At 39.2% G+C, this 27,721-nt stretch overlaps 1 protein-coding gene across 5 annotated transcripts in view; it reads left to right on the forward strand.

Annotated features, from left to right (window-relative positions):
- palld (palladin, cytoskeletal associated protein) overlaps positions 1-27,721 on the forward strand; it is a 69,559-nt gene that overhangs the window by 18,714 nt on the left and 23,124 nt on the right. For 3 of the 5 annotated variants that reach the window (XM_061029347.1, XM_061029375.1, XM_061029366.1), the window contains exons 3-11: positions 13,362-13,537; positions 13,719-13,785; positions 15,787-15,904; positions 16,015-16,080; positions 18,245-18,386; positions 18,519-18,542; positions 19,260-19,379; positions 20,613-21,096; positions 23,129-23,164. In XM_061029347.1, coding sequence (XP_060885330.1) covers positions 13,362-13,537; positions 13,719-13,785; positions 15,787-15,904; positions 16,015-16,080; positions 18,245-18,386; positions 18,519-18,542; positions 19,260-19,379; positions 20,613-21,096; positions 23,129-23,164 — 1,233 coding nt within the window. Of the gene's footprint in view, positions 1-2,409; positions 2,561-13,361; positions 13,538-13,718; positions 13,786-15,786; positions 15,905-16,014; positions 16,081-18,244; positions 18,387-18,518; positions 18,543-19,259; positions 19,380-20,612; positions 21,097-23,128; positions 23,165-27,721 lie in introns of those variants that run through there. The other 2 variants (XM_061029384.1, XM_061029356.1) reach the window with 2 other exon arrangements.

The following is a 27,721-nucleotide window of genomic DNA, read 5'->3' on the forward strand; positions in this document are numbered from 1 at the left end:
TGTTCTTACCCACTGGTTGGTCAAACTTTGCTCTAAGCCTTTAGGGCATCTGATCTTGTTTTCCAGCTGTCCTCTTCATGTTGCTGTTTAAATATGTGGCCTCATTGATTTTATATGTCTGATATGTTTAATTTAGGGATCTTCTGGATGTTCCTTTTGTTGGTTTCATGCTGGATTTATTTGACAGTTTGGGAGGATATATTGCGCTTACAGTATGACATCATGAGAGGACATAGGCTCTGTTTTTGTTAGTGTCATTTGGTCTCCTTGGAGTGAAAACAAAGGTTGTCCTGACAACATGCTCTCATTTTTTGTTGATGTCAACTGACCCTTGAAAGACCTTTTTTGAACTGAGAGATATTATAATGGGAAGTGGGTGTTTGATTGAATACGCATGAATGTTTGGTTGTTTGTGGTGGGAAAAAAACTGCATCTGTGTAGGAGTGTGTGTGTGTGTGCTGTCTGAGTCCATGTGCACCTGTTTTATGATAATAAACTCAGCATGTTGCTTGGATAGAGGAATCTCTTTATACTTGTTGACTCATATTTTTGGAAAGCTGCTTCCATCTGCATATGTCCCAGATTTTTGTTTTTTTAATTCTTCTCCCCAGGAGGTCGTCGACGAGACAAAGCAGCGAGGACTGTTGTTCAGTCACTCAGTCATTAATGGGAACATCCAGAAACTATAAAAGTCCTTCCTCTTGTTAACCAATGTTTTATAGTCACTTAAGGGAAGTACAGTGCTTTTCATGATGTTATCACTTTAAATGGGAAATACAATACGTGTGCAACTGTATTAGTTCTTTTTTAGATCCTGAGTTACCAAGCTGCAACCTTCAGTTTTAAAAAAGCCAACGCAAACTGCAAATCTGCAGTTCCCAGAGTGTCCACGTGAGGTTGTCTCCAAAAGCCAAGGAATCCCCATTAATTCTCATATTAAAATATACTTTTTAAAAGCATATATAAACATGTTTACTGCCTGGTTCAAAAACAGCGTATTTCTTAATTCATAGAAAAATACAGAGGTTGAATTGTTATTATATCTCATCCGTTTGGAATATGTTAGCTAGATGTCGATCTAGATGGGCGTATTTCAGCAACCAAGATGTTCATTCACCCCTGCCTGAGTTTCCCCCTTTATCCTGCTTCCTGATTAGCCAAAAGATTAGCATTATCAATATGGTGACATCACTGAGATAAGTACGTTATCTGCAGCTCATGACTTGACACACAGACTTAGGACCTAGTAACAAGCACCACAAATAATCCCATCTGCTTTGTCCCAGCGGTGGGCTCCTAGGCTGTTTTTTTTATTGAGAGGGACTAAAATATCCGAGCTCTGTGTCTGTTAGAGCCTGAAGGGAGCCCCAGCAGAGAGACAAACACACCACACCCTTTCATTCTGCTGTGCACCGTGTATTAAACATCTACTCTCTGGCTCTAAACAACCCACAAATACTAGAATTAGATCTGCTGACCAAGATGAATTCAACATGTGGAGTGTTTGTGATTATACTATGGTCTCAAGTTGTGTGTGTCAGTGTGTGTGTGTGTGTGTGTGTGTGTGTGTGTGCGTAACCAGTCCCAGTAGCCGAGGCCATTTGTCTTCTAGCTGCCAGGTGCTGCCAACTCAAAGCGATCTATTTAGATCCTGACTTTACCATGCTATTTTGGTTCAGGCCTAACTGGGCTTTTTAAGTGGCCTGCTCAGTTCTGGCATGTAAGATTTATCAAGCGAGGGCCAGATATGTAATGCCCTCTCTTTTTGTGCCCCCCCTGTAGTCAACATCATAGCACTGTCATGTTTAATTTTCATGAATCCCCCCCCCCCCCCCCCACCCTTCCTGCAATCACAAATCAGAACTCTGGAGGTTTCCATCGCGACTGGGTCGATTGGCTGAAGCCCAGAGTTTGCTGTGGTGCTTTTGATGGTCAGCAGACTGTGGCCTGGATTTGTATAGGAGCTGCAAATTTGTGTTGTTTGTTTTGTAGACAGATTTTACAAAGAAGAGTGAGAAAATCCATGAGACAAAATGTTTTTGAACCAATCAAACTAGAGGATGTTTACATGTTTAAGCTGACCAGTGATAATCAATCAATCAATCAATCAATCATTATTTGTATAGTGCCATAAAAATAAGTATCTGGCGACTCTTTACAAAAAAGTATGGTTATGGTTTATCCTTGTTTTGAGGGGGAGAAAAACATAGAAACAATTCAACCACTGGAATCAAGTGAATGCTTTCAGCGTGGGAATCAAATGAAGCAGTTTTTTGTCTTTTAAATGAGTCTTAAATGTATAATTTCTCTTTCTGTCTTGTGTGGAATTTAGCAGTTGGGGGGCCGCTCCCTCCCTCTCAACCCCGCTGCTCAGTCCGAGCATTGTGTGTGTGTGTGTGTGTGTCTGACTCTGTGACTCAGAGTGGCAGTCCTGGTGTGAGAGTGTCAGCCGCTCAGTGTGTGTCATGCTGTCAGGAGGAGAAGCTCAGCGTGCAATCTCTGATCAAGGAAATCTTTACTGACTTTGGTTTTAGCTAAGAGGGAGCTGCAGGAGGCTCAGGTAAGAAACACTCTGAGGAACTGTCTACTTGGGGGAAGTCATCGTCTGATTAAAGTCAAACTTAAGTGTTAAATAGTCTGTTGTTTTAACAATGCAGTGATGTTTAAAAGGAGATTAAGGGCACTCTCTGGATGGATGACCAATAATGTGGTTGACAACTTGTTGAACTCAAATGGTTTAACTTGTTAACCTTTATTTTTGTTCTTTGGATAAATATGTTTGTCTGCTAATAATTAGCTGATGGACTGACCAAGCATGATCACCGTTAATGAATAATGAACATATTAATCAGTTCCACAGTTTTCTGTAAACATAAAACCTCTCTAGGCCCTTTGACGACACTAAAATATTGTGTGTGTGTGTGTGCATGCATGTGTGTGTGCAAGCATGTAGGGGCATCCCTGTTAGTGTCGAGATGCTTGCATTTGTAGCTCAGCTGCTCTATATGTCTGTCACTATTTTAAATGGGTCTGCGTTCTGTCTCTCTCTCTTTCTCTCTCTCTCAAACACACAGACACACACACTTGCATGTTTCATTTAAATCATCGATTCTTTCCTGGACTATTGGTGATAAAGTTGGGTTTTTATGATTCAAACGGCAAGAGCTTTCTAAAGGAGAACTAAATACTAAAGTATTCCCACTAACCAAAGCATTCATGCTCATGATGATTTATCCTGAACATTTGCCTCCTCGTCTCACCGACACTAAGCTCTGCTCTCCTTTGATGCATCACCACACATTGTCTGTTGATGGTTAACATTAAGGGGTCTTTACAGTGGCCTTGCCCCCTCTCTCCTTGAGTTAAATTCTTTGGTGAAACATCTCCTCCAATGCTTCCGGTCAGAGCCATGACTGTCATCTGCAGCTGTCCGCTGTCCGGAATATTCCACTGACCTCTGACCTGTGATCCTGTCTCCCCACATTAACACAGCTCCATCATCAGATGGCGCCTGCTGCCTTATTGAGCTGGATTCCTGCATGTATCATCTTCAATCAAGACAGTTGTGGTTGCATGTGTTTATAAGCATGTAGCAGAGCACTTATACTAAAGCTATGTTACAAAAGTGGAATGTAAATATTTCCTGTTCTCTTGACGACAACATTCAAACAAACTGATGCAATTTTATAGAATTTGTACATCTTCTTCAAACAAATGCTTCTTCAGAAATACACAAGTTTCTGAACAATTGTTGAACAATTGTTGAACATCTGAACATTGTTATTAGAGCTACAGCTTTTTACATCATTTAAATTGACTTTTTTAAACTGACCATACTGAAGTTTAGACTTTTAAATACAGTCTAATAAACCACTGCCAGTATTCGCTAAGCAACATGTAGTCAAACGGATCGACTTATGGAGTGTATCAGACAATTATTTGGCCATTTGGGGGCGAAACTGCACATCAAGATTTAAATCACACAACTGTTTGGTATATAATTGTTTAATCAAATAAATATTATAAGTTAAAATGGCATATTTAAGGGGCGCTGGTTTGAACAACAGCACTTTGCCAAACATCATTTGTAAGCCAGATCTTTCTTTTTTTAGTTTAACATCATGATTTATATCTCTTGCATTTCTTCATTTTTTATCCCTGTGTCTTTGAAACCCTTTGTGATTGAATGTTTCCAAAGTGTCTCACTTACTTACTTGCAGTTGTTTATACATACTAGGGGTGTGCCTGTCTCCCTTAGAAGAAGATTCTGATAAGATTCTCTAGGGCTATGATCCGATTCAGGACAATTAATTAAAATATGGAATGATTCGGTGGGATTCAATTTGGTACGATGCGATACAATCCGATACAAATTGATTGGCTTGTTTAATCCTGTGAAATTAGTATTCAGATTAGTTTATCTTTACACCCCTTTTACTAAGTAATTTACCATTTGTATTGTTCAGCAGATTGTATTGAGACATGATGACAGATTCAGAACATTCAATGTCAACAACACAGACATTTATGTCGTTTACAAAATGTTCTCAACAGCTTTATATGTGATTTTTTGATCCAGCAGATGTCGCTCTTGAGCACCAGCATGAAACCAAAACAACTCGCGGTGCATTGTTGTGTTAGCATGCTAATGCTAGTGATCTTTATTATGCTCGTATCTTCACACTGCATGTAAATTTACCTGAAATGAGCGTGATCTAGAAACACAGTTAAGCAGTGAGTACAGTATGTTATTCTTCTTTTCTCTAGTCCCTCAATTAAACAACTTTTATACGTGAGGGGAGGAGTCAGCCGGCTGTCCTGGCGATGTAAACAAACTGAAGATAGGACTCTGAAAACTCTGAAAACATCACAGACAGTGGGACTCGGGTGTTACACCCGTTGTAGACAGTCATGACTCACAGAGTTATTTTCAGAGGATATACTTGATTTATATTATATTTAAGTGTGAACAATCGCATATTAAGCCTTTAAACCTACCCCATATTAGATGCTGTGATCGTTCTGATCTGAATCTGGACAGATGTAAATCCATCTGAAGTTTAGGGAAACTGTAGAAAATAAAATGTGTACTTATACATTACCTTGGAGACTATAGGATGACATTAAAACTAAATGCCATTATGATTCATCCCCTACTTATTGAATTTTTTTTTTTTTAAATGGGGTGCCGGTGGTGTAGTGGTTGGTGCGCTTTACCAATGTATGGAGGCTGTGGGCGGGCGACCAGGGTTCGAATCCAGCCAGTGGCCTGCATGTCGTGCCTTTCTCTCTCTTTCCCCAATGTCCGACTCTTCCCCTGTCCTAATAATTATTTTTGGCATGCTTAATTGTTTCCCTTGAAATGATGGGAATTATTCTTAGCCGGTAAACGTTGTATTCAGTGGTGCCAATATTTGGACTTCTGCATACCTGGAGAGGTTGATGATGCATTATGTGGTATTATGGAAAATGACTGAACCAGCTGTGGTTGAAATGTTGCAGCTTTAGTGAGTTTGTGCCTTTAAACCTTTCCCTGAGCCTCGCAGAGCTGCAGTCAGTGTTGGTTTCAGTCAGCTGGCGTGGGAAAGAGGGAACCCAATATGCTTTCCATCTTGTGTTTGGATGAATTAGGATTTTTTTTTTCTGTCCTGGATAATAAAACTAACATCGCTGCTCGCTTTAAAGTTTGGGCAGTTTCAGTTGACCTCTATTGTAGTTTGTAATTAGGGATAAAGACAGCCTTGGTGCCGCTCTTCTTGTCCAGTTGCACTCTGGTTGCCTTCTGTGGTCAGCAGCCTTGAAACTGAACAGCATGAGCAAACTGAGGAGTTAAGACAAAGACACACATGGGTCAGGAAGTTTACATCTTGTCTACCCATTTGTTATAGGCAATGCTGAATTTTTAATTGACCTGTGGGTGTGTTTTTTTTCCATCTTGTCACTCCGACATCCTCTCAAGGTCATTTTTTTTGCGATTGAACCCTCCTTCTCTCTTTTTCTCTTTGCTCTGGCCGCTTCTCGTTTGGGTTTGTGGTGAAACTGAGCCTTGCTTCATGAAATTTTCCATCAACAGCAGCAAATAACAACAGGGTCAGATGAGGAGACGCACTCCGGAGGCCCAGGCAAACAGGCATTGGTTCATCCTCTCTTCTTCTCCTGATTGTGAATAGGTCAGTGTAGGTAGGGAGCCCCATAAAACAAAACCAAAGCCCTCCTTCCGATGATATTGCATGCATCATCTGGCTTCAATTGTCTTAACTGAGCTGTGCAAATTGCTCCCTCTCATGCTATCTTTATTCAGAGAGCTGGTGACAAGCTAGTTGATTGTGAGGGTAGGATGTTTAGTCACCTTCTTGGCTGCGAGCCTTTTTGGGCGGGAGATGAATGAAGAGCTGAGGCGTTACCTAGAATTGAAGTTAAGCTTTTTAGCATGCATGCTCTGCATAGTTGTGCTTTATACTGGTATTGTATTAAAAGGAAATGGGTGGTAAGGCTGCTTTCTGCCAAGAAATGTGTTCCTTCACTCAATATTTCTCAGAGTGTGGAGTGACTGCTTTTCTAACACACCCTGCTTCCCTTCCAAATGAGACTACTGATGATTTAAGTGTTGCTAACTCTTTTTCAGTAACTATTCTTTGTCAAATAGAGAAAAAAATTTAGTCACTACTTGCAGGGTTTACAGGTCTGTTTGACAAAACCAATACAATTGCCAATAAAAACCAGACAAAAGCTAGCCCCCTGGGTAATAAAGCCAGCCCAAAAACTCAAAACTAAAACACCCTCCTGTAGTCCTAGTGCATTTTTTGACGTTTAAAGACAGTTTTTGTGGATAATTTTGGCTGTGTTGATGCATATGGCATAAATTTTGCCACAGGTGTGTATTTTGGGGTGAATTTAAAAATTGAGTTTGATAGTGGAGCTATCAATGACTACAATGTGATATGAATTAATGCAATCTAAATTGATAATTGAATCACTATTTATTGTTTTACTTTGTTGAACTGTTAAAAGGAAAAACATGTCACCACAAAATAAAATGTCCTTTTACTTGTCCAAGGGACCAAAGACTTGTCTCTTGGGTTAACAATCATGAAAGGAAGTCTTTATCATCCATGCAGGTGTCTTTCTTTGACAGTTTGCGGTGGGGAGAAATATACACATTTGTGATTATCATCACAGATATCTTAGCTCTTCTGTACATGTCACTTAATGGGCTTTGCAAAATTATGTTAACACACCAAACAAAATATATAACTCAAGCAAAAAACACAAATAAAATCCAATTAAACAGTAGAAGGAGATTGCAAAAGAGCCTTGTATGGACAGAGTTCTGTGTGTCAATATTAAGTAAAATCATAAATAATAATATATCATGGCAGCAGTGTATCTGGTCACTTTTTATTAAATGACTCAGACATAGGCAATTGCTTTGAAAATGAGAAGACAAAATACAGTGGAGTAGTGTTTTAAGTTTCTCTGGACTGTACGCGACTCATCAAAGCCCCCCCCCCCCCCCCCCCCTGGAGTAAATAGTCCTGCTGTTTGCGCCTCGAGTCCCATGTTCATCACATTCCACAGAAATCGAGAGAGGATTAAATAAACATTACCGTCTGTCTCTAAATGAGTTCACTCAGTAATTATACTTAATGGTAGATCATTAAGGTTGAATAATACAGACTTTTATTGTTGTGCTTGCTTGCTGGCAATGGTTTGTGCTTCCAGTTCAGATGAGTCTTGTGCTCTGTGCTTCATCAAACTGTGCCCAAAACAAATCTTTATTTCCATTCCTTTACATGTACACACAGAAGATGGTCTGTATGTAAATTCACCTAGAAGTCCCTAGTCAACCTCTGTGGCAAAAGCAGAACGGAGAACTATTTATAAACCTTTAATTTAAACAAGACCACTGGTGATTGCTTGAATTACAACTCTAATTTTTGTTTTCGCTTCACTTGTTGCTGTGTGGAAATGCCCCATTTTCTTCTCACGGGACAGATTCAGGCTGTCCTGTGGAAAACATATCCCCCTGCTTTATGCTGGACTTGCATTACCTCCAACAGCTTCATCATCCTCCATCAATACTTTAATGATGTTGTGTGTTACAAACACCCTCTTTTCTCTGTGTGTGTTTAAATGCTGCTGAAAAATGTCCATTTCACTGTCCTTTATTTAAAGGAACTTTTAATGTGTATTCCACATTAATCTTAGACCATATGGCCTCAAGATTCACAGTGACCATTTTGATTAATGCTCCAAATGACTTAAAAGAAAGAAGTGAGGTTTAACCCACAAAAGAAACCTGAGTTCCCAAAGCAAATCCCCGGCAGACATGGCAGTCAACCAGACAAGTTGACTTTAATCCAGAAAATGGATTTCCAAACCGCACAGACATATTGGTTTGCTCAAACAATCAGCTTTTCATACATTATCTGCAGCTGCTGTCAGTGTTGTATCAAAGAGTTTGGACTGTTTCATATAACAAGGTCCTGTTACACAGGATGCATGTGCTGGCTCATCCTCTCTCTGTCTGGATCTAGTGTTTGATTCAAAGATAGCTGCTGGGATGATGGAAGTGTGGCAGACGAATTTTGGCCTTTGTTGCCTCGAGGGTTGAAACACCAGAGGATAAGGCCTCCCTGCTCGTGCCTTGAACAACTCTTCATAAGAGTCATGTCACAATCTGTTTCCTATCATTTAACACATTTGTGTCTGGCCCTTTAACACAGTAAGTGAAGTTTCCTTTGTTTCACACACTGTCGAATTATGAGACAGAGGAAGTACTCTGAATAGGCTATTGTACTATCAGTACAGGCAATCAACTCAAGCTGCACTGTAAAAGAGCCTGGACATTTCTTATTCTCCACAATCACATGGCAAATGCAACCTCTCAGACGTTGGTCTTTTACAGTATATTTCTGCAAAATTTTCCATCCCTTCCTCAGCTCTGTCATTGGCCTGCACCAACACTACACACTCATTTGTTAGCCCCACCACCATCCCAGCATCCTCAGCCAGGCACCGGCTTATTATCTAATCCCCTTTCCAAATATCTGCATGCAAAGCAATTCTGCAACGTTGTTGACGTTGAAGCGTAGACGCCTAACTCTATGTTCTGCAGCAGCAATATGAGTTGTCTGATAAAAATCTCTTTTTTGGTTAGGGATGCATCGATAAAAGCCCTGTTGACAAACATCAGCCCATGAATGAGCTGTGCACGCATCGATGATGGTAGCCAATGTGTATCTCTTGTGTTGCACCAATTTAATGCTGGCAAGCTATTGCACCTTACTGTTGATTCAGAGATGAGTTTTTTATAGGATAATAGAAGTCACTTGTTGGTGAAAGTCTGATTTGTTTTCTTGGTCAAACGTGAATGAAGATGTTGGCAGCATGGGAGTCTAACACTTTCTTTGAGAAAGATCAATGACGTGCAGTTTGTAAGACATGTTTCAGTGACATTTTAAGAGGAGGTACCACTAACAGTTTAAGAACATAAAATCACAAGCTTATTTTGGAAAACAGACACTAACAATTACAATTGCAAAGAAGTAAAGAAAAAACACCGGACTTAATATCTGCTCTGATTTTGAGTGAGTCTGCAGCAAGTTTTCTAAATGCTGATCGATGTTGTGTAAATTATGATGTTTGTCTTACTGACTTGTGCTTTGCATAGTTTTCATCTTTTTTCTTCGATACAGCATCCTCAGGGCCACCGTAGTTTGGGTGCTGCTCCACCTGTCACTGCTCCTGATGAATTGCTCGATGTGATCCAACTCGACAATGACAGAGCGTATAATTTTTCCTGTCTGACCTCGTCTGACTCATGCTCATTCACCTCCTGTTCAGTTGCCATTCTCATATTCACTTTCCCTGTCTGAGTGTCTGCAACCACTCTGTGAGGTGTGAATCCTAAAGAATGAAGTGTTGTCTGGATGTTTTTTGGCTGATGGATCACTTTCTGGAACACGAGTTAGCTCGCTGTTTGACTGACACTCCCGAGTGTTTAAAATCCTGTAATGGCCCATTCAGCAGGATGTTGGGAATTTTAATACAACTCAGTGAGATAGCTGCATGTCCTCAGGTCAGCGCTCTGGGTGAGCGGAGCAGCTGTTCCTCCAGCATTTGGGGGAATTCCTGCCCCTCCTCCTGTTAATGAAGAGGTCAGGAGGTGAACAAGACCCACAGTATATATGCAATCTCTTTGAATAGAATGACACTGTGATGGCTGTACAGTGTCAACCCATTCTCACTCTTAGTTGTCAAATTATGCATCATTGTCAGGGGCCCAACACTTTAGGGCCACAAATTTAGACGCTGCAGGAACCCTGTTAGATGATTTTCTGGACACTTTTCTCTAGTTTACTGTTTTTATAGTAGACAGAAGTCTGTTAAAGTGGTAGTCAGGGGCAATAGACGGATAAAAGAAAAAGGAATTTCATCTTGCAGACAAGGGTTTTATTCCCATGTGAAATATACATAGATAGTCACTGTTGACTTATTTTATTGTTTTTATTATTATTATTTTTGCCATATAAATGGTGTATTATTTATGTTACATTATACATAACTGGCATACCAACATTAGTACTGCTCTAAACACAAAGCCTGATCTCTTTACTTAACCAAGCCAAGCCAACAAACACTCTGCAATATTAACCAAATTATCCACTGCAGAAACTTCAGAAACTGGTCGAAAGAAATGGTTTTGGTTATCCACGTGGAGAGTTGCTGACTTGTAACTTAAAACATCATCATAAATGGGAAGAATGTTTGGGGCCCTTTTTGCTACATTTGTACTCATTTGTATTTATATTAGTTGTTTAGTTTTTCCTTTGTCTGTTTTGTTTTTCGCATATTTCCAGTATGGATGACTGGAATTTCCTTGATATGTGTTTTAGTTAGATTTATTTATAGTTATTTGTAGCCCTCCTTCCCCAGTGTATTTATGTGTGTAGGTGTGTGTGTGAGTGCGTGAATGCAGGTGTGTGTGTCTTTAGGTTGGGTTATGGGTTTTGATTTTTGTTTGGTTTGTATATTGTAAATATGTCAATGAGACAAAAAGTCTTTAAATAACATGTGAAAACAAGTTTTACTCTACAATGTTGTTAATTTATTGGTGCTACCTTGATGGCTTTATTTTATAACTTGAACCAGATGTTGCATACTTATTATTGCTTACATGTGGAACCCCAAATGTGCCAAACTGACACTGGTACGTAGATGGATATTTTGAATTTTAGGACCACAGACCCCTTGGGAACTTAGTGACAGTTTGAAGTCGGGGGAGTGTGATATATTAATTTGATGTGTCATAATGCACTTTCAATGGACGAGATACATTAACACTGGTAAGAGCAAAAGAATCCCATTAATCAAGACCTGAATTTGATGTGGTGAAACAGTGCTGGAGGACTCTCCTTTAATCATAACCGTGTGAAGAGAGATGAGACAGAAGGAGTGGGTTGTGTTGTAGACTCTCTCAACCCTCCCGGGTCTCTGACCGGGGAACAAAGCTGGAGTTAGCAGACCTCAGGGTACATGTCCCAGGCGCCTGCCCAGACACACACACACACCTCTGATTGGAAGGAGGGAAAGGGTGTATCTGCTTCCCGTAACACGGCGTCTCGTCAGTGCCTCAGGCTGGCTGATGTTTGACAGATATGGAAACCCAGACGTGCCCCCAGGGTGTGTGAATGTGTGAATGAGTAGTTATTGATGTAAGTGAGGTTGGCAGGCCTCCATCATATTCGGCAAAGGTATATTTAACAGTTTTGGATCATGCTTTGTCTAACAAGATTTTGTTGACTTATATTTCTGTAATGATTCCTGTTGCATGCGGTCCATAATTTCAGGTCTCACCTTTACTAGAATATTAATGTCTTTTGGCAAGAGGTGAAATAAATACTTAGCTTTAAAAAAAAGGTGAAATTAAATGACTCAGAATTAAGATCCCCTTTTCAATAAAGCTCTGTATCTCTGAGTGCAGGAATCATACAGTTCCTTTTGGGAGAAATGTTTTCTCTAGCACTAGTCTTAAGTCAGACTTTTTTAAAATACTGTTAAGGAGGTTTATTGCTGAGTTTTTAACTTGAACAGTACAAATCGCTGCATGATGTACAGAATACAAAATATAAAGCCACCCATCCCTACCCAAACCCTCTTATCTCCCCGACCCACCACCCAAAACCACCCCCAGTCCCACCCCAATGCAATGCTTTTAACAACAATGATAGCATAATGTACTGTCTACATTTACACATATACATACATTTATCCACATACAGTTAGTGAACACAAATAATCCAGGCATTTGCAGCTGCTCCTATTAAACCCCATAATCAAAAAGAGTGCTATGTGTCATTCCAATTTGTTATCCCAGTAACAGTAGTGAAATAGGCTATGAATGGAAACCACATTTTACTGGACTCAGCCTTTTCCCCCCTCATGGTGCTTTTAATCTTTTCTAGTTTTAGATTGAACATGACTTCCTTCATCCACCTGGCATGGGAAGGAGGCTTAGGCTCTTTCCAATGAAACAGTATCAGACGACGTGCTAGCAAGCAGGTGAAGGCGATAACATTACAAAGATTTCCTGACCAAATAGCGTTTTCTGCTTTTAGTTTATTACGTAAAGTCAGAATTATAAACGTAAAGAGAAGTAATATAGTTGTACACAGAAATATCCAAAACTAACCCCATCTCAACCAAGCAGCAGTGACCTAAGAAGTGTATCTACTTAAAGAATATGAAAATACATTGTATGTTATTTCACATTTCTTCTGATAATGTCAGCCATGCAGTTTTTTTTTTTTTACTGAGCTTATTGCAATTGCTAAAGTGTTCTACATTAGTACCAGTTTGAACAATTTAAGGATTCAAGGGGATATTCTTGTTGTCTTTGTTGTGTGTCTCTGGGTACTTGGTTCACAAATCCAACTGTAATGATTGTTTGACTATTCAAATGATTACTGTCTTCGCTCAGTGCTGCATACCAGTTTCTCTAATTGCCACAACATGTTTCAGTCAAAACCCTTTTTTTAGAACTTGGTTCGTACAGTAGATGTAGAATAGCTACAAGCAAAAATGAAATATAGAGGAGCGAAACCAAATCGTACAAGTACAGAGGTTTAACAGGAAAAAACTCAGAAAAATAAAACAAAGGACAAAAGACAGGAAATAATTGATATGTAAAAGGAACAAAATAAGAAGTAATTCATATTATTTATATTAAAAAATCACTTGCATAAAACATGAGGTCTGCTTTTTTTCTAGAAGATTTTTTGTAGCAGTCTTTCGTTTTTTTGTTGAAGATTCCTGAATATAAAAAGTAACCAAAGCTCCCTTTCTCGTCTTTTCACCAGGTGGTTCTGTGAAGGCAGAGAGCTCCACACCTCTCCTGACATACAGATCTGGAGGGATGGTGACCTGCACACTCTGGTGATCACTGAAGCTTTCGAGGACGACACAGGACGTTACACCTGCGTGGCTTCCAACAGTCTGGGAGCAGATAACACCTCTGCTGAGGTTTACATCGAAGGTGAGACCAATTCATTTGAACTTTTGAGGTATTTATGTAATATAGTTATCTTTTAAATAAGATTAACAGTTTTCTACATGTTGTTGATCTGCCTTAATAATGAGCATTATTAACTGTTAAAGAGATGACGTGTATCACAAAGAGATAACCATCACTGCTTTTTGTTTTTCTCCCATTGCAGGAGCTTCGTCATCAGACTCGGAAGGGGAAGGAGCCGCGTCAAAGTCCAGATCCGGAAACATGCCTCAGTACGTGTGTTCAGCATGACCTCTTGTGACCCAGTGAACCTTGAATCCCCTGAACAGGTCAACTGAGCCCTGCAGCAGCTAATCAGACCTACTGCCCTTAACTAGACCCTTAAAAGGCCCATAAAGAGCCATAACCCCGAGCTGGTATACAGGCCACTCTGTAGATAATTACAGGTACAGAGGGTTAATTTGGTGGGAAAAAAACAAACCCTAACAGGATTTTCCCCCCGTACTTCAATCCTTTATGCTAAACATTTTTAAACAATTCCTGCTTTCACTCTCAGTTTTTACTGCCCTTTCTCTTGAATTATTTGTCCTTCTTCATATAAAGAAGATTGGGCCATGTACCAAAGAAGCACAGTTTTTTTTATTTAGCAATTAGTCTGCCAAAAACTTGTAAAGGAGGACAAAACATTGACATTTCACTGGTTTATTTTGCTCACATGGACCCAGCTTCCAGCTGTATAGTTACTCTGCTCTTGTGCATCTTATTAAATGGAACTTATACATTCATTTTAACAAACGCACTGAAGAAGAAGAAGCCTTGTGCTGAAACATGTTAGCATTTGTCTGTGCTGATGTGAGCCAAATAAACTAGAGAAATGTAGTGTTTTGTCCTCCTTAACTTTGAATTTGAGATGTACTGCTGTTATTTATGTTTTGAACATTATTACGGATTACGCATTATTAAGGACAGTTCTGCAATCAATCTTTGAGTAACTCTCTCAGGGGTTTGCAATTTTCTGGATGTTTTTGATCATAATCTGTTGTTTAAATCTGCCTCCATCTGGACAACTTCCTGATCCCCTTTTTGTTTACACACTAAAGCCAAGGTCCCTGATACCATCTTAATTGCTGTGGTGAAATTATACTTTTTTTTTTTTTTTTTTTCAACTTCTCTTTATTGGGGTTTTTTCTTTTTTCAAATACAGATACAACAAAAAAAAAAAAACAATCCGAGACATGAATATTCATACCTCAAACCAACACAGAAATCTAAATAAATAAATAACTAAAAATACAAGATATAAAAAAAATCAGTAAAACACAAATATAATACCAAAATAATAAGATAAAAAGATTTAAATAGTAATAATAATACAACTTGGAGGATGTCTAGTGCTCTGGATTTTACTAAATTTTTATTTTTTCCTGGGGTTGTTTTTGTTATAGTAGTCTATAAATGGCTGCCATATTGAGTAAAACATATTTATCCTTCCTCTCAGGGTAAATTTTATTTTTTCTAACTGCAAATGCTTCATTACATCATTCATTAAAGCTTGACAAACTGGAGGATTTTTTTGTTTCCAGTTCAGCAGAATTAATCTTCTTGCTAACAGTGTTACAAAGCATATCACATTCTTCTGGTTGTTTGATAAAGAGAGCTCCATAGCAGCTGACCCAACCCCAAACATTGCAAGAACTGGGTCTGGATTGATATGTTTCTGGAAAATCTCAGACAAACTTTGGAATATCTTGATCCAGTAGTTGGCGATGCTTGGACAAGTCCAGAACATATGTGCCAGTGAGGCCGGTACCTGTCCACAACGATCACAGAGTGGGTTTACAGCAGGGAACATTTTCGAAAGTTTCAACTTTGATAGATGAAGCCTGTGTAAAATTTTGAATTGTATCAGTCCATGTCTGGTACGTACAGATGAAGAGTGCACACGATCCTGAGCCTTAGTCCATTGGTTTCCTGAGATTTCCACTTCAAGGTCCTCCTGCCAAGCCTCTTTTAGATGTTCAAGTGTGGCTGTACAGTCCATTTGTGACAGAATGTTATAAATCTTAGATATAGACCCTTTTTTTAATGGATCAGGTAGGAGCACTGAGTTCATGATACATTCGGGGGGCTGATCCGGGAAGGACGGGAACCTGGTGAAATTATACTTTGATTCAACATTCATATTTTAACTAAAAGCATACAGACACATGAAATAGCAAAGATATTTTTTTTATGAGTGTTTTCTGATTTATTCCTTGTCTTCTTCTTCTTAGAGTTCAGAAGAAGATGACTTCAATGTCCCTGACAATACGCTCATCATCACCCAAAACCACAGAGGTCCTTCCTCTCCGCTCCACCCTGGTCCAGTCCCTGTCTCAGCCCCCGCAGCGGGTAAGTACCCACCGCCTACGTGACAGTAAATCTACAAAAAAAAAGTTTTCTTCAAAGACACAAAGAGATGCCTTTCTGTATACACTCACTGAGTTTTATTTTTCTTCCAGATGCAAAGCCCTTTGTCACTGTCACTGTGTGGTGGTGAGGTGTCAGGTCCGCCGTTATTCACTAAGGTGAGGATGCATACTACACATACCCCACTTTGCTGACATGTCATTTAAAAAAAAACTATGAATAAACTGCTCTAACTGGATCTTGTCATCTGGGAAGATTTCCAATAGATGTTGTAACCTGGCTGCAGAGTTTGACTCTAAATTAGCTTTAAAAGTATTATTGAGGTCAATAATAGATATTTAGGGCAGTAAGAACTTCATGAACTTTCTAAAAATCAATTAAGAAAAACTATACAATCAAGGAAAATGTCAGATGTTTTATTTACAAGAAAATTCTTTAGCTAGAATTAAAATAGAAAATGAAGTTTCAAGAACAGAAAAAGCTTGCAGTAAACCAACATAAGCCTTTTGGCACTGAAGCAGATTATGCTAAGTATTTAAGTAATAAAGTGGCAGAAAACTATGTGATTACAATTATGTGAATGTTTATGATTACAGTTACTCCTTTAAGGGATTTATCTAACTATTTAAATGTTACTTCAAACAATTTTGTAACGTTGCTCTTTGGTGCAATTGCTTTTATTTGATTATTGCTTAAATCCCAAATTGGTTACAGTTAACGGTATATGCATGCAAAGTTTGTATTTATTAAAGTTGTTCGTTGTTAAGGTTGATGTCATCGCTCTTTGCAAGCCAGTCAGGTTTCACACAGACTTGAAAAACATTTTCTTTTTTAGCGTTTTGTCACAGAGACATAACAAAACAAACCCTCCCTGAAGCTGTATCATTAACTTTTCCTGCACACTTAAGCCCAGTCCCAGATACAAACCTACTTAAACACAGTACATCATGTAGGCAACACATACATGCACATATGCAGAACATGATACAGATTTATTGTGTCTCTGCCTTCCCATAATAACAGTTTGCATTGCTGTGGCTTACAGCAGTGGGGGTCAGATAAAACATACACTTTGATGAGAGCTCCTCCTCCAGCTCAGACTCTTCATCACTCCCCAAACAGCCCCCGACTCCCTCTCCCTCAGGCTGTGGGTCTTGTGATGGCGAGACTGAGGCGGGCTGAGGCAGAGCTTCAAACGGCCCTGCCAAACCCACAAGGGTCAGGTCTCTTTCACTCTCATTGAGGCAGTCAGGCCCTAAATCATTTTCCTCTTCATTACAAAAGAAACATTTGTTTGTCTTCACCTCCTTTAAAAGCTGCTGTGGGCTTTAATCATCTCAATGAGAGGATGGTCGCCTCCACTGATGTCAGCCATACAACACTCACCCACACAAATACACACATACAATGTCAGACCAATACATTCCACCCCTGGTGTTCCCAAAATATACCCAATGCCGTAGTCACTATGTCACAGAGAGAAAGAGGTACATTCTTTTACACTGACACTGAAAGCCACTTGTTGAAGGATAACACCCGGCACATTTCTCGCCCCGTTAACAAGCAGAAGAGACAACACAGTGCTAGGAGCTTCTTCTCCATCAGAAGCTTTTTGATGTGTTTTTTTTTTAGTTCTGAGATTGATCCTATAACAAAAACAGAGAGGAGTTAAAGTTTTGCAATTTCTATCATTAAATTTAAAAGTATTTAGAAATTCATCAGGTGTGGCCGTTGTAAGTCCTGACAGTGTTTGTAATATGTATTGCCTTTCCCCCTCGTTCTCTTTCTCTTTTTTTTTGCGATCAATTTTTTATTGTTTATGTTTGAACATTGTCACTTACAATAAAGGAAAAACAAGATGTTGTGGTTTTAACAACAGCCCACAAATGTACAGGAGAGGAGAATCAGCCTTTTCCCTCTTCAGCAATTTAAAGTTGGGAAAATCAATAATTTTTGGTGTTATATTTTTACTTATTTTTGCTTTATGAAGTTTTTAATGCTCTGTTTGTATATCACTTTGAGTTGCTCTTGTATGAATTGTGCTCTGTAAATAAACGTCCCTTGCCATAAGGGACAGCAGCAGCCAACTGTGATAAAATGAGATAGTGACTGTTTTAAGGTGTTATTGTCCACTGGCCTCTCGAATCCTTAATCGGTGTTCAATGACAGAGTGTAATCTTTAATGATCTTTGTCATCTATTTCATGCTGTAACTTTGAAGCATATCCCTTTCATTACCCGTTTCTGGATCTTCTCATTTACTCATCATTATTATTGACTTACCTCTTGACCTCTCTGTAACGTTGTCCCTCCTTCTATGCAGCTGTTGCAGGATGCCCATGCATCTGAGGGCCAGGTGGTGGTTCTGGAGTGCAGGGTCAGAGGAAGCCCTCCTCTCCAGGTCAGATGGTACCGCCAAGGAGAGGAGATCCTGGATTCTCCTGATTTTCGGATTCTTCAGAAAAGTTAGACATTTCTCTTAACTCGTCTTGAAACCATTTGTAACTGAGTACACTGTAGCAGTTAACTATAGGATGTTAATAACCAAAATATTTATGTTCTTTCTTCCTTTCTTCCAATAATCTATAATGAATCAGAGCCCCGATCTGCGGCTGAACCAGGTTTGTTGGCTCAGTTCCTACTAAATGCATGCTTTGTTATTACAAAACTGCTTTTATGTCCCTAACCACAGTCAGTACATCCAATTAGTAATGATAATCAGCTTTGTCTGGAGGCTGTTTGATGGTTTCTTTATCAGCTGCAACCTTTCACTCACTGTGGTGTCTCACAGAACACTCATATTCAAGAAACAGAGGGAGTCCTTGGGAAAGTCTGAGAAACCCTAAGACACATCACACACATAGAAAAATGACAGATAAACAATGAAACACGTGTTCATTTATGTCAGATTGTTTCGCACCTGTGTGACTCAGGGGTCATTTCTGGTGTTACTTTCAGGCTGTGAGTCACACTCAGACGTCCCTGAACATCTGTGCCTCAGCTTTTTTATGTGTCTGTCTGTCTGTTCTTCATGAGAGATTACGTCCGTGCTTGTTTGTCTCTCCCTGCTGCTCTCTGTGTGTCTGAGTCTGAATAGTGATTCACTAGTCTGGATGGAATGTCCGTCATAATATAACATGCCTGTGAGAAAAAAAAACAGTCTAATATCTCATTACCTGTTATTACACAACAAATCAAGTTTCAGCATGTCACCTCATTCCACGCCGGTACAGATTACCGATCATGAAAGTCAAGTCTGTTATTTTGCACTTTTAAATTCAGCTTTTAGGATCTTATTAAAGGTGTGTTGATAGCTGGGATTTTTTTTGTTTTTCTAGAGGAGATATGTACCCTGGTGATAGCCGAGGCCTTTCCAGAGGATGGAGGCCTGTTCTGCTGCTCAGCCTCCAACCCGTACGGCTCTTTGAAGAGCACAGCCCAACTCACCGTCACTGCAGGTGCGTTCCCACAGAGAGAAAAGACATTGCCATTTGCCAACCCAATTGTCAATCGATAATCACAATAGTTCTACTAAATTCTAAGAGTCTAAGAGTGCAGGCAGGTTAACAGTGTCACATAGTCTGCACTTTCTCAATTAATGTTGTTTTGTTGAATTTGGCTCACTGCATAGAAAAACTCTTAACAGCCCCATTTTGCAAGTTTTTTTTAACTTTTTGGTCAATATTAGTGACAACATATCAAGCTAACTAGCCTGTTGCTTTCACATGAACATGCTGCTGGACACACCAAAACAATGACTGCACAGTTTACCAAAGCTACCACAACAAGCCTCTAGGTCACTACATCATGTCAAGCAAGCATGTTATAACATGCTAGGCAAACTAGCATTTTGTCTAAGCCACCACATAAACCAAAAACAACAACAATATCAGACAGTTAATATTCATAATACATCAGGGAATTGATAACCAATTTTACTTCTATAATTATGTTTCTGAATGGCATATTTGAAAACTTTTGGCATATTGAGAAGGTTTTAACACTTTTGGAGCATGTGAAACAAAACATTTTCACGCTCTAATAACAAATGGTAGAGTTGTAAATAAAGCAACTCTTTGTTTTAAAAAGGTCCTTAATGTGATGTCCCTGAATACACTTGTTACTTTTCTACAGCTTTACTCCCCTTTATCATCACATGGTTTTTTTGAAGTTCAATCCCCACAATTATTATAAAAAAACTGATATATATATAGAGATATATATATATCTATATATATAAAGGATATCTAGAAAAAACTTACAACAAATATTTTCTCTGAAAAAACTCTTACATCTGATGGTAACCCTAACCCTAATTTCCCAAAAGTTGTGTAGTTTGGAGTCATAAAAGTAGTAAGTCTCAATGAGATGACCATCTTGTTTTGAAGGTATTATTGTTTCGTATGAGTGGATGGTGTGAGCTGATGAGAAGCTCTTTGTGAATACAGAAGTGAACAAGTATTTCCTTGTGTAATTCCAAAAACAAAAACTGCGTGTACAGTACAGGACAGGACTCACCACAAAGGAAAGGCTGAATAAACAAGAATTTCATCAGCCTGACTGGACCCAGCTGCTGCTTTAGATCAGCTGGGTTCATTGTTGTCTGTCTAATCAGCATCTATGTGGTAGCCAGAAGGAAAAACTAAACATTAAAGTCAAAGAATCTATTTTTTTCCGTTTGTGTCTTGAAGCATCTGAGGACTCATCCAGTAATGGGATGTCTGGAGATAGCTCAGGGTTTGAGGATGCAGCAGCCTTCCCCCCACCTCCCCCACCCACAGAAATCAGCCTCCTGGAGCTGCCACCCAGGACGCTGCCTCCTAACAGGAATGAGTCTTTCCAAATCAGGGAGCTGGAGATCTGGCCCAGTGTTTCCACCGTGCCTCCAGTGCAGATGAGCTCAGAGGGTGAGGATAAAGGAAAGGGATCCACACAGAATGGCCAACCCACATATCCACCGGCTCCACCAAGTCCACCCAAGGCATCTACCCCACCTCCTCCCCCACCTCCACCCCCTCCTCCCCCTCTACCACAGTTTGACCCAATGACAGATGTCCCAGTCCAAGTCCAAAGTCCAGTCAAGGTGTCACCAGACGCACCTCCATCCCCAGGCAAGCTGTCTCCACCCCCTGGGAAAGAAGGACCCCCACTGCCTACCAAGCCTAAACCGAGGCTGTGAGTACCTGTGTGTCCGTGTGTGTCTGTGCCCCGAGGGGAGGCTAGTCGCCAGGGAGGGCCGGTGAAAGTGAGACAGGTTTGAAATGATAGTGCGGCAGGTTTGTGAAAAGGGTTAACTGGGGAATCCCATATCCTGATTAAACAAAAGCATTCCCCTGCCTTTATGTAGGTGTCAATGTGGCATCGTGTTTGCCAGGGCGAGTCTGCCAGCTGCCGTCCGTCCGTCTGTCTGTGGCTGTAAACAGATCTGCGTGGCTTTTGCTAGATGGCTCCTATTGTTTCTGTCTGACCCTGGACATGCATGCCCAGCCCAGGACAGAGCCATCATGTGTTGTTTTCTTTCCTGAGCACCTTTTCTGTGAGCTCTATAGGGATCAGGTAGGATGTCACTGTTATTATAAGAGAGTAGGGCATTTGAATGGCTTTATTTTCAATAGTCCTGTGTTTTGAGATGTCTGCTGCAGACAAGCATGCATTTTCTTTCTAAATTGTAGGTGGATTTCTTTTTTTTTCTTTTTTGAGTATTTTCTTTATAACCAAGGAATACAGCGGGGAGCAATCAGAAGGAATAAGGAGAAAGAGAAAGACAGAAGGGGTGGATGATCCTCTTCTAGACTAAAACCTGAGAAGATGCATTTACATTATTTGCTTCTGTATCCCTTATATTTATCCTCTATATGATTCCATTGTATGCTTCAAGGAGTGCCAATTGATTAGCACTTAAAACCAGTGCTAATGGGCAGAAGACCACAGAAGACCATGAAAAATATATAATTAAGTGCTTTCACTTGAGCTGTATATTATCTTCGCTTCTCTTTATTTAGCTCTATCGTCATGCTGGAGATGTTGGATTGCCTGACATTTGGTCGATTGGGCTGTCCTCCATTTTGGTCTGGACTGAAATATCCCAGCAATCATCTTATGGATCATCATGTAATACTGTACAGACATTCATGATTCCCAGAAGAAGAATACCACACATCTGGGCTACTCTTAAAATAATCATCTAAAGGTCAACCCCATTTAATTAAATATATCAAGATCTTAAACATTGTTCCCAACCTGGGGTCCAGGCCTCTTAGAGGAGGGCACAAGTTTGTCTACTCTGAGGGTAGATTTGCATTAACTAAAATTGTGATAAAGAATTTACTGGAGAGTTTATTCAATGGTCTATTGGTAGGAACAATTATGTGTTATGTATTTGCACCTAATCACCATACGCGGATCAGAAATCTTTGGGCAAGAAACAAGGTTTTTGGTTTGGTTTGAAGTCTGAGTAGTATTGACCAACAAGGTTGAGCAGGCTTCGGTTGAATTTAGAAAAATAATCCCTATAGATTGCAAAATTGGTGGAATCCATTGGTCAAAAATACAAATCCAATCTGATTTGTTAATTGAACTGTAAACGACTAGTAGCAGACGGAGGAGGAAGTCTTGGCCCAATATCCCAGTTCCAGTGGCTTCCTCGGCAGCCCGACATTATTGTCTGTTAGAGGTTAAATTGTTGTCAGGCAAACATATTGTTTGCTTTGATAAGGCAAATCTTAGCATATAAGATAGTAAATTAAAAAAAAAGGTAGACATAATACCTGCTAAACACCAACTCTTTAGCCTCAGGGACATTAGCATTTAGCTCAGTTCAGCCTTGCAGAGAAGCCTCTTTTTAAATGTTCTTGCTCTTTTTTTAATTTGCACTCTAAGAATTTGCATATATTTAAGGCTAAACTCAAGCAGATGGAGAACTTTTTACTTTAAAAGTTGTCAAACTCTGATAAAGTAATTCTAATCTAATAGAATTACTTTACCAGAGTTTGACAACGTAAGCAGTATTCCCCTTTAAAGTGGCACAATAGTTGTCGTCATAGATCATGAACAGAGTTTGTTAAATGTAAACTGGAGCCCGTCTCTTGCATTGCACAGTCTTATGTCCGCTGCATGTGAAGTGGATTTAACTCCTGCCGATGGATGCCACAGTATTGCATGTTCTGTGTACAGAAAATGTTATGACTTTTTAATTCTGTGCTTCCAGAGCTGTGGGTATAGAGGAGGAGACAGAAAATTACAGGTAAATATTTGGCTGTGAGGGTGATGCTCTGGATGTGATTTGAGTGGCGCCACATGCAGCCTCATTAATCAAGCTCTCATGGAAACAAACACAGACACAACAGTAGAAATGATGTGGAGGCACACATCTGACATGGTTGTGTAATTAACTTCACTTTTATTACATTTAAGGATTAAAAAGAGTGGTGGTTGGACGAGAATAAAGTGAAATCAGCTGATCGTTTACAATTGCCATATGCCAGTTTGTTGTGGATGAAAACATCTGGTGTGGTTACTGGGCTTTACCACAGAAACAGAAACCCTGTTTATATTGAGTCTAGCAGATTTGATCAAGATCAAGATAGATGTTTACTTTAAAATGTACATATGTCAACAAAGAGATTGATAAATGACCTCACTTCTGTTTCTAGATCAGACTTCTATGATAGAAAAAATGAGGTAGTTAAGCTGCTCTGCTCAGAATGTGTCAGCAATAACAAGTGAATTTACTCCCCAAAACAATCAGCTTCCAACTGTCAAGTAATGAGATAGCACAAGTCACCCCTCCCCTGTCCTGTCCTCTTTAAATTACACAGTCAAAAAAAACAGCCCTGCCATTAACCAAAGGTCACGCTTACTGCTAGTCTCTGCTTCCTCAGGTGAAATGTGTGAACAGAGACTGAGCACTCTGAGCTTATCATTGAGTTCATCGTATCCTGTTGGTCGTGTGGCACATCCCGTACAGACACTCAGATATATTGCCTCTTCTCTTTGAGCCACATGGTGCTGTAGAGCAGAGCACAGTAAAGCCTTCATCCTTTGAAAACACTCTGGGTTTGTGACTTCATTGCTTTTTAATATATTTTACAGGAGCTCAGTTTAATAAGCACCAAAACTTTCTAACATACCCAATCTGTTGAAAAGCTGGTGAAAACTATTTTTAAAACTAAGGCAGTATCATAAAAAAACTTAGTTGTTAAATTGTTAGACTTTATTGACAGAAAGTAGCGGATCAGGAGTAAGGAGTTTTATTCTCAGAGTTAGCAGATCACCTAGCTCAAGACCTGATTGTCTTGCCTTTATTAAGAAAGAGAATTAGGGTTGAACCAAATGTTTTTTTCTAAATATTTTGTCAAACATATATAATGCAGAAAATGATGATAGGGGTAAATATGAATGCTGTCACCAATTTTTAAAGCAAGACCTGCTTTGTCTCAATAGTTAATAATACCCCAAACCAAGAGATCAATGCAGTACATTGATCTTAAGATCACAGCTGAACGACACCACATTTCTGTTATTTTAGTTATTTCATTCAATCTTTCTTTAGTGGGGTTATTTGTTGAAAAAAGCAGCCGTTTGAGTAGCTTTGTATAGTTGTGCTGGTGCGAAAATGTATGCACAGCCCATGTAGAAAAGTTCTAACGTCATTTGAGGTTATAATCTTTTCAGAAATTAGTTCATTACTTTGTCACTTCTTAAATTGGTATATGTCTCACAAATCCCATATCAGTCAGCTTCAGTCATTTCTGAATATTTCAGATTTCAGCTCCAACTCGTGCTCAAAAATATTCCAGGTTTTAAAGCATCTGTTAATATTTAAAAAGGGACAGGTTTATAAAGAACATAACATTCCTAACACCAGTGTATATAGCTATTGGAAAGATGTGTTCATATTCACAAATCTAGAAGAAATGGTTGGAAATCATAGAAATAAACCTTGTGGAAAGCCTATGTAAGACATGGTTTTTGCTTCAATAACACTGGGCTGATGAGATGGAGGAAGTCATTATGTGACTTGGCAGGCAGGAGAGACTGCAGGAGACCTGAACTGTGAAAATAGAGCTGCTGTTTTTCTCCGCTGAAGGCAGAGGGGAAAAGGGTTGGTAGGTATTTGGGTTTTGATGCCCAGCGTTGATGTCAGATGTCAGGACAAGAATCAAAGGAAATTCTCAGGGGAGAGGCTCAGATTGGCCAGATGGATCTGATCCAAGTCGCAGGTTTGCAGAGAAAGCAAGAGTTTAACCATATAGTGGAGAATAGATGGGTTACAAATTGGCAGCTCCATCTCATCGTATGTTCCTTTAAAACTCAACATTTTATGCATTTTGTAAAGCAGGGCATAGTAAGCAAAAACTATTTTCTAATGTAGGAAACATACATTTATCTTAGGGTGCAACCATAGACTGTGAAATAGAAGTGGCCACCATGATGTCACACATTGGTTTGTGGACGACCATCTTGAGGCCTCAGTTTTGCATTTGGCTCACCGCCATCTTCGGCAAAGACCATATTTGGACCAATTGCTATCTACTACCTACCTACAGGCAGAGAGGACATTTTATGACTGCCGTAATTCAACTGGATGAGATGCTGCATCTCAACATAAGGTTTTGCAGTGTTGGACAGAGTTATGCTTCATTCTGATTTAACAACACAACCCTGTATCTATGTTCAGCTGTGCACATGTGACTTTGTGAAACACTGATAACACCTGGAGATAGTAAATCTAGATTTTTGTATGTATGTGCTCATGCAAATGCTTGCACATGTTTGAGAGTGTGTGCTGATGGATGAGTTTTCAGTGCTTCTACGATCCAGTGTTGGCTCTTCTGTATTGATCCAGGTTCATGATTGTGCGGTGTGACATTTCACAAGAATGTTTTGCATTTCTCACTTTCATTTTGGTGTAATGCAGAAGAGGATATAACATTTGATGTGCTGTGTGTTTTTACCATAGACTGTCAATAAGGAGTGAACATATCCTCTAGTTGAAATGGAAGCAAAAACATGCCTGCATTTATTAGCAGGTCGTGACTCCTCTGGTTGCAAAAAGAAGAAAAGGGCAAAATGGGTTGTATAAATGATGGGGCTGTTTAGAGACAAATATTTGATAAAGAAGGGTATATGCTTCAAGTGTGGAAACTTTGATTAAGTAGCTAACACATTGATCAGTCAGGAAGAATACACGTCACATTACGCATCTCCACACTGTTTTCCAAATATTGTCACTTCCTGCTCCAAAGAAACAAGGAAGCAGCACTTAAAATCCCACACTTGAGGCTTTAAAAAGGGAACCCACAGATCAATGAATGACATCATGATGGATATGTTAAATTGACTTTTAATTTATTTAATTTAACCTTTATTTAACCAGGTTGGTCAGACTTGAGATTAAGAACCTCTTTTCCAAGGGAGATCTGGCCAAGACAGTCAGGGCATAAACACAAAGTTACAGACAGAGACACAAAGAGAGATTTTTGTATATATATATATTTTGTATATATATATATATATATATACTGTATATATATTTTTTTTTTATATTTATATTTTATTTTTATATTTTATATTTTATATTTATATTTTATATTTTATATTTTATATTTTATATTATATAATATAACATTATAGAGAACCAGCTATGAGTCAAAACTATTAATTATTTAACTCTTTTGCTAGTTTTTACAGATGTTTGTACAGTAGCTTTGCTAATAAAACAACACTTTACTTGTAAAGCAAAATCACTCATGTGCCTCCATGTTGAGAGAGGTTAACCCATGCTGCAGTGACACATTAAGGCCAGTTTTGGACTTCTAAGAAACACCTCCACTGACACTGTAACACACTACAAGACAAAAGAGGACACAGTGAAAAAGTGTGAAGTAAGTGCAACATGCTTTAGGTGTGACCATACTGATATGTGATAATAGGGGGCAAAGCATTCTATTATAGTCTAGGATGATGTGTGGGTGGGCGCTACACACCAAGCATAAGTAACAGAGGCAACAATTATCCTCAAACCATTCCACAAACTTAATCTCTCTTTCATAAGACCGGGAATCAACTCTGACAGTCCAAATTGTTCTCTTGCACGGATTTCATTCCACAAAGTGCTTTTAATGTGTCAGTTGAACTTTTTCATTTTTTTTATGCAGCCCTGTGTTCGTTTTTTACTAAGTATGTTTGGATGATGAAAAACAGGCACACATCGGCACTCGACAAGACCTCACTTTATCGTTTTCTCTCACTAAAATGTTTTCATGTTCAAGCTCTAAAAGGATTTAGGTTAAAGTTTTTTTTATGTTGATTTGTGTGAGAGAGAGAGAGAACCTGGGTAATCCACATCAGCTGTTAGCAAAAAGCCAAGAACCAAAACTGTATACAGTATGTAATTTCAAGAAAACTAAACACCTCCTGTATGTAGTCAGCAGAGCCTCAACTCTTTCTCCTACATTGGAGTTTTGAATCTATGTTTCATCCCAAGTGAATAAAGCTCTAATCTACATTTGCTTACATCAAGGGAAGAGTTATAAAATTCATGATTGAGTGAATTACAGAGCAGATAGACTATTTGTTTTAGTCTAGATGATATGTGAAAAGAATATAAACATTAATGTAAGCAAGATCATTTCTGCTATAAAGCTTGACATGTTAACATGTGGCTCCATGGGACTGGACTGTTGACTGTAGACCGTATAAAGAGTTTTGAAGACCTATGTTGGCGGTCACTATTAAAATCAACCTAAAACGAATCCACCTCTCAGTCAACTCAGCTGTGCCACTAATTATTGCAAAT

The sequence above is a fragment of the Labrus mixtus genome, chromosome 3, assembly GCF_963584025.1.
Source record: "Labrus mixtus chromosome 3, fLabMix1.1, whole genome shotgun sequence".
Classification (NCBI taxonomy): Eukaryota; Metazoa; Chordata; class Actinopteri; order Labriformes; family Labridae; genus Labrus; species Labrus mixtus.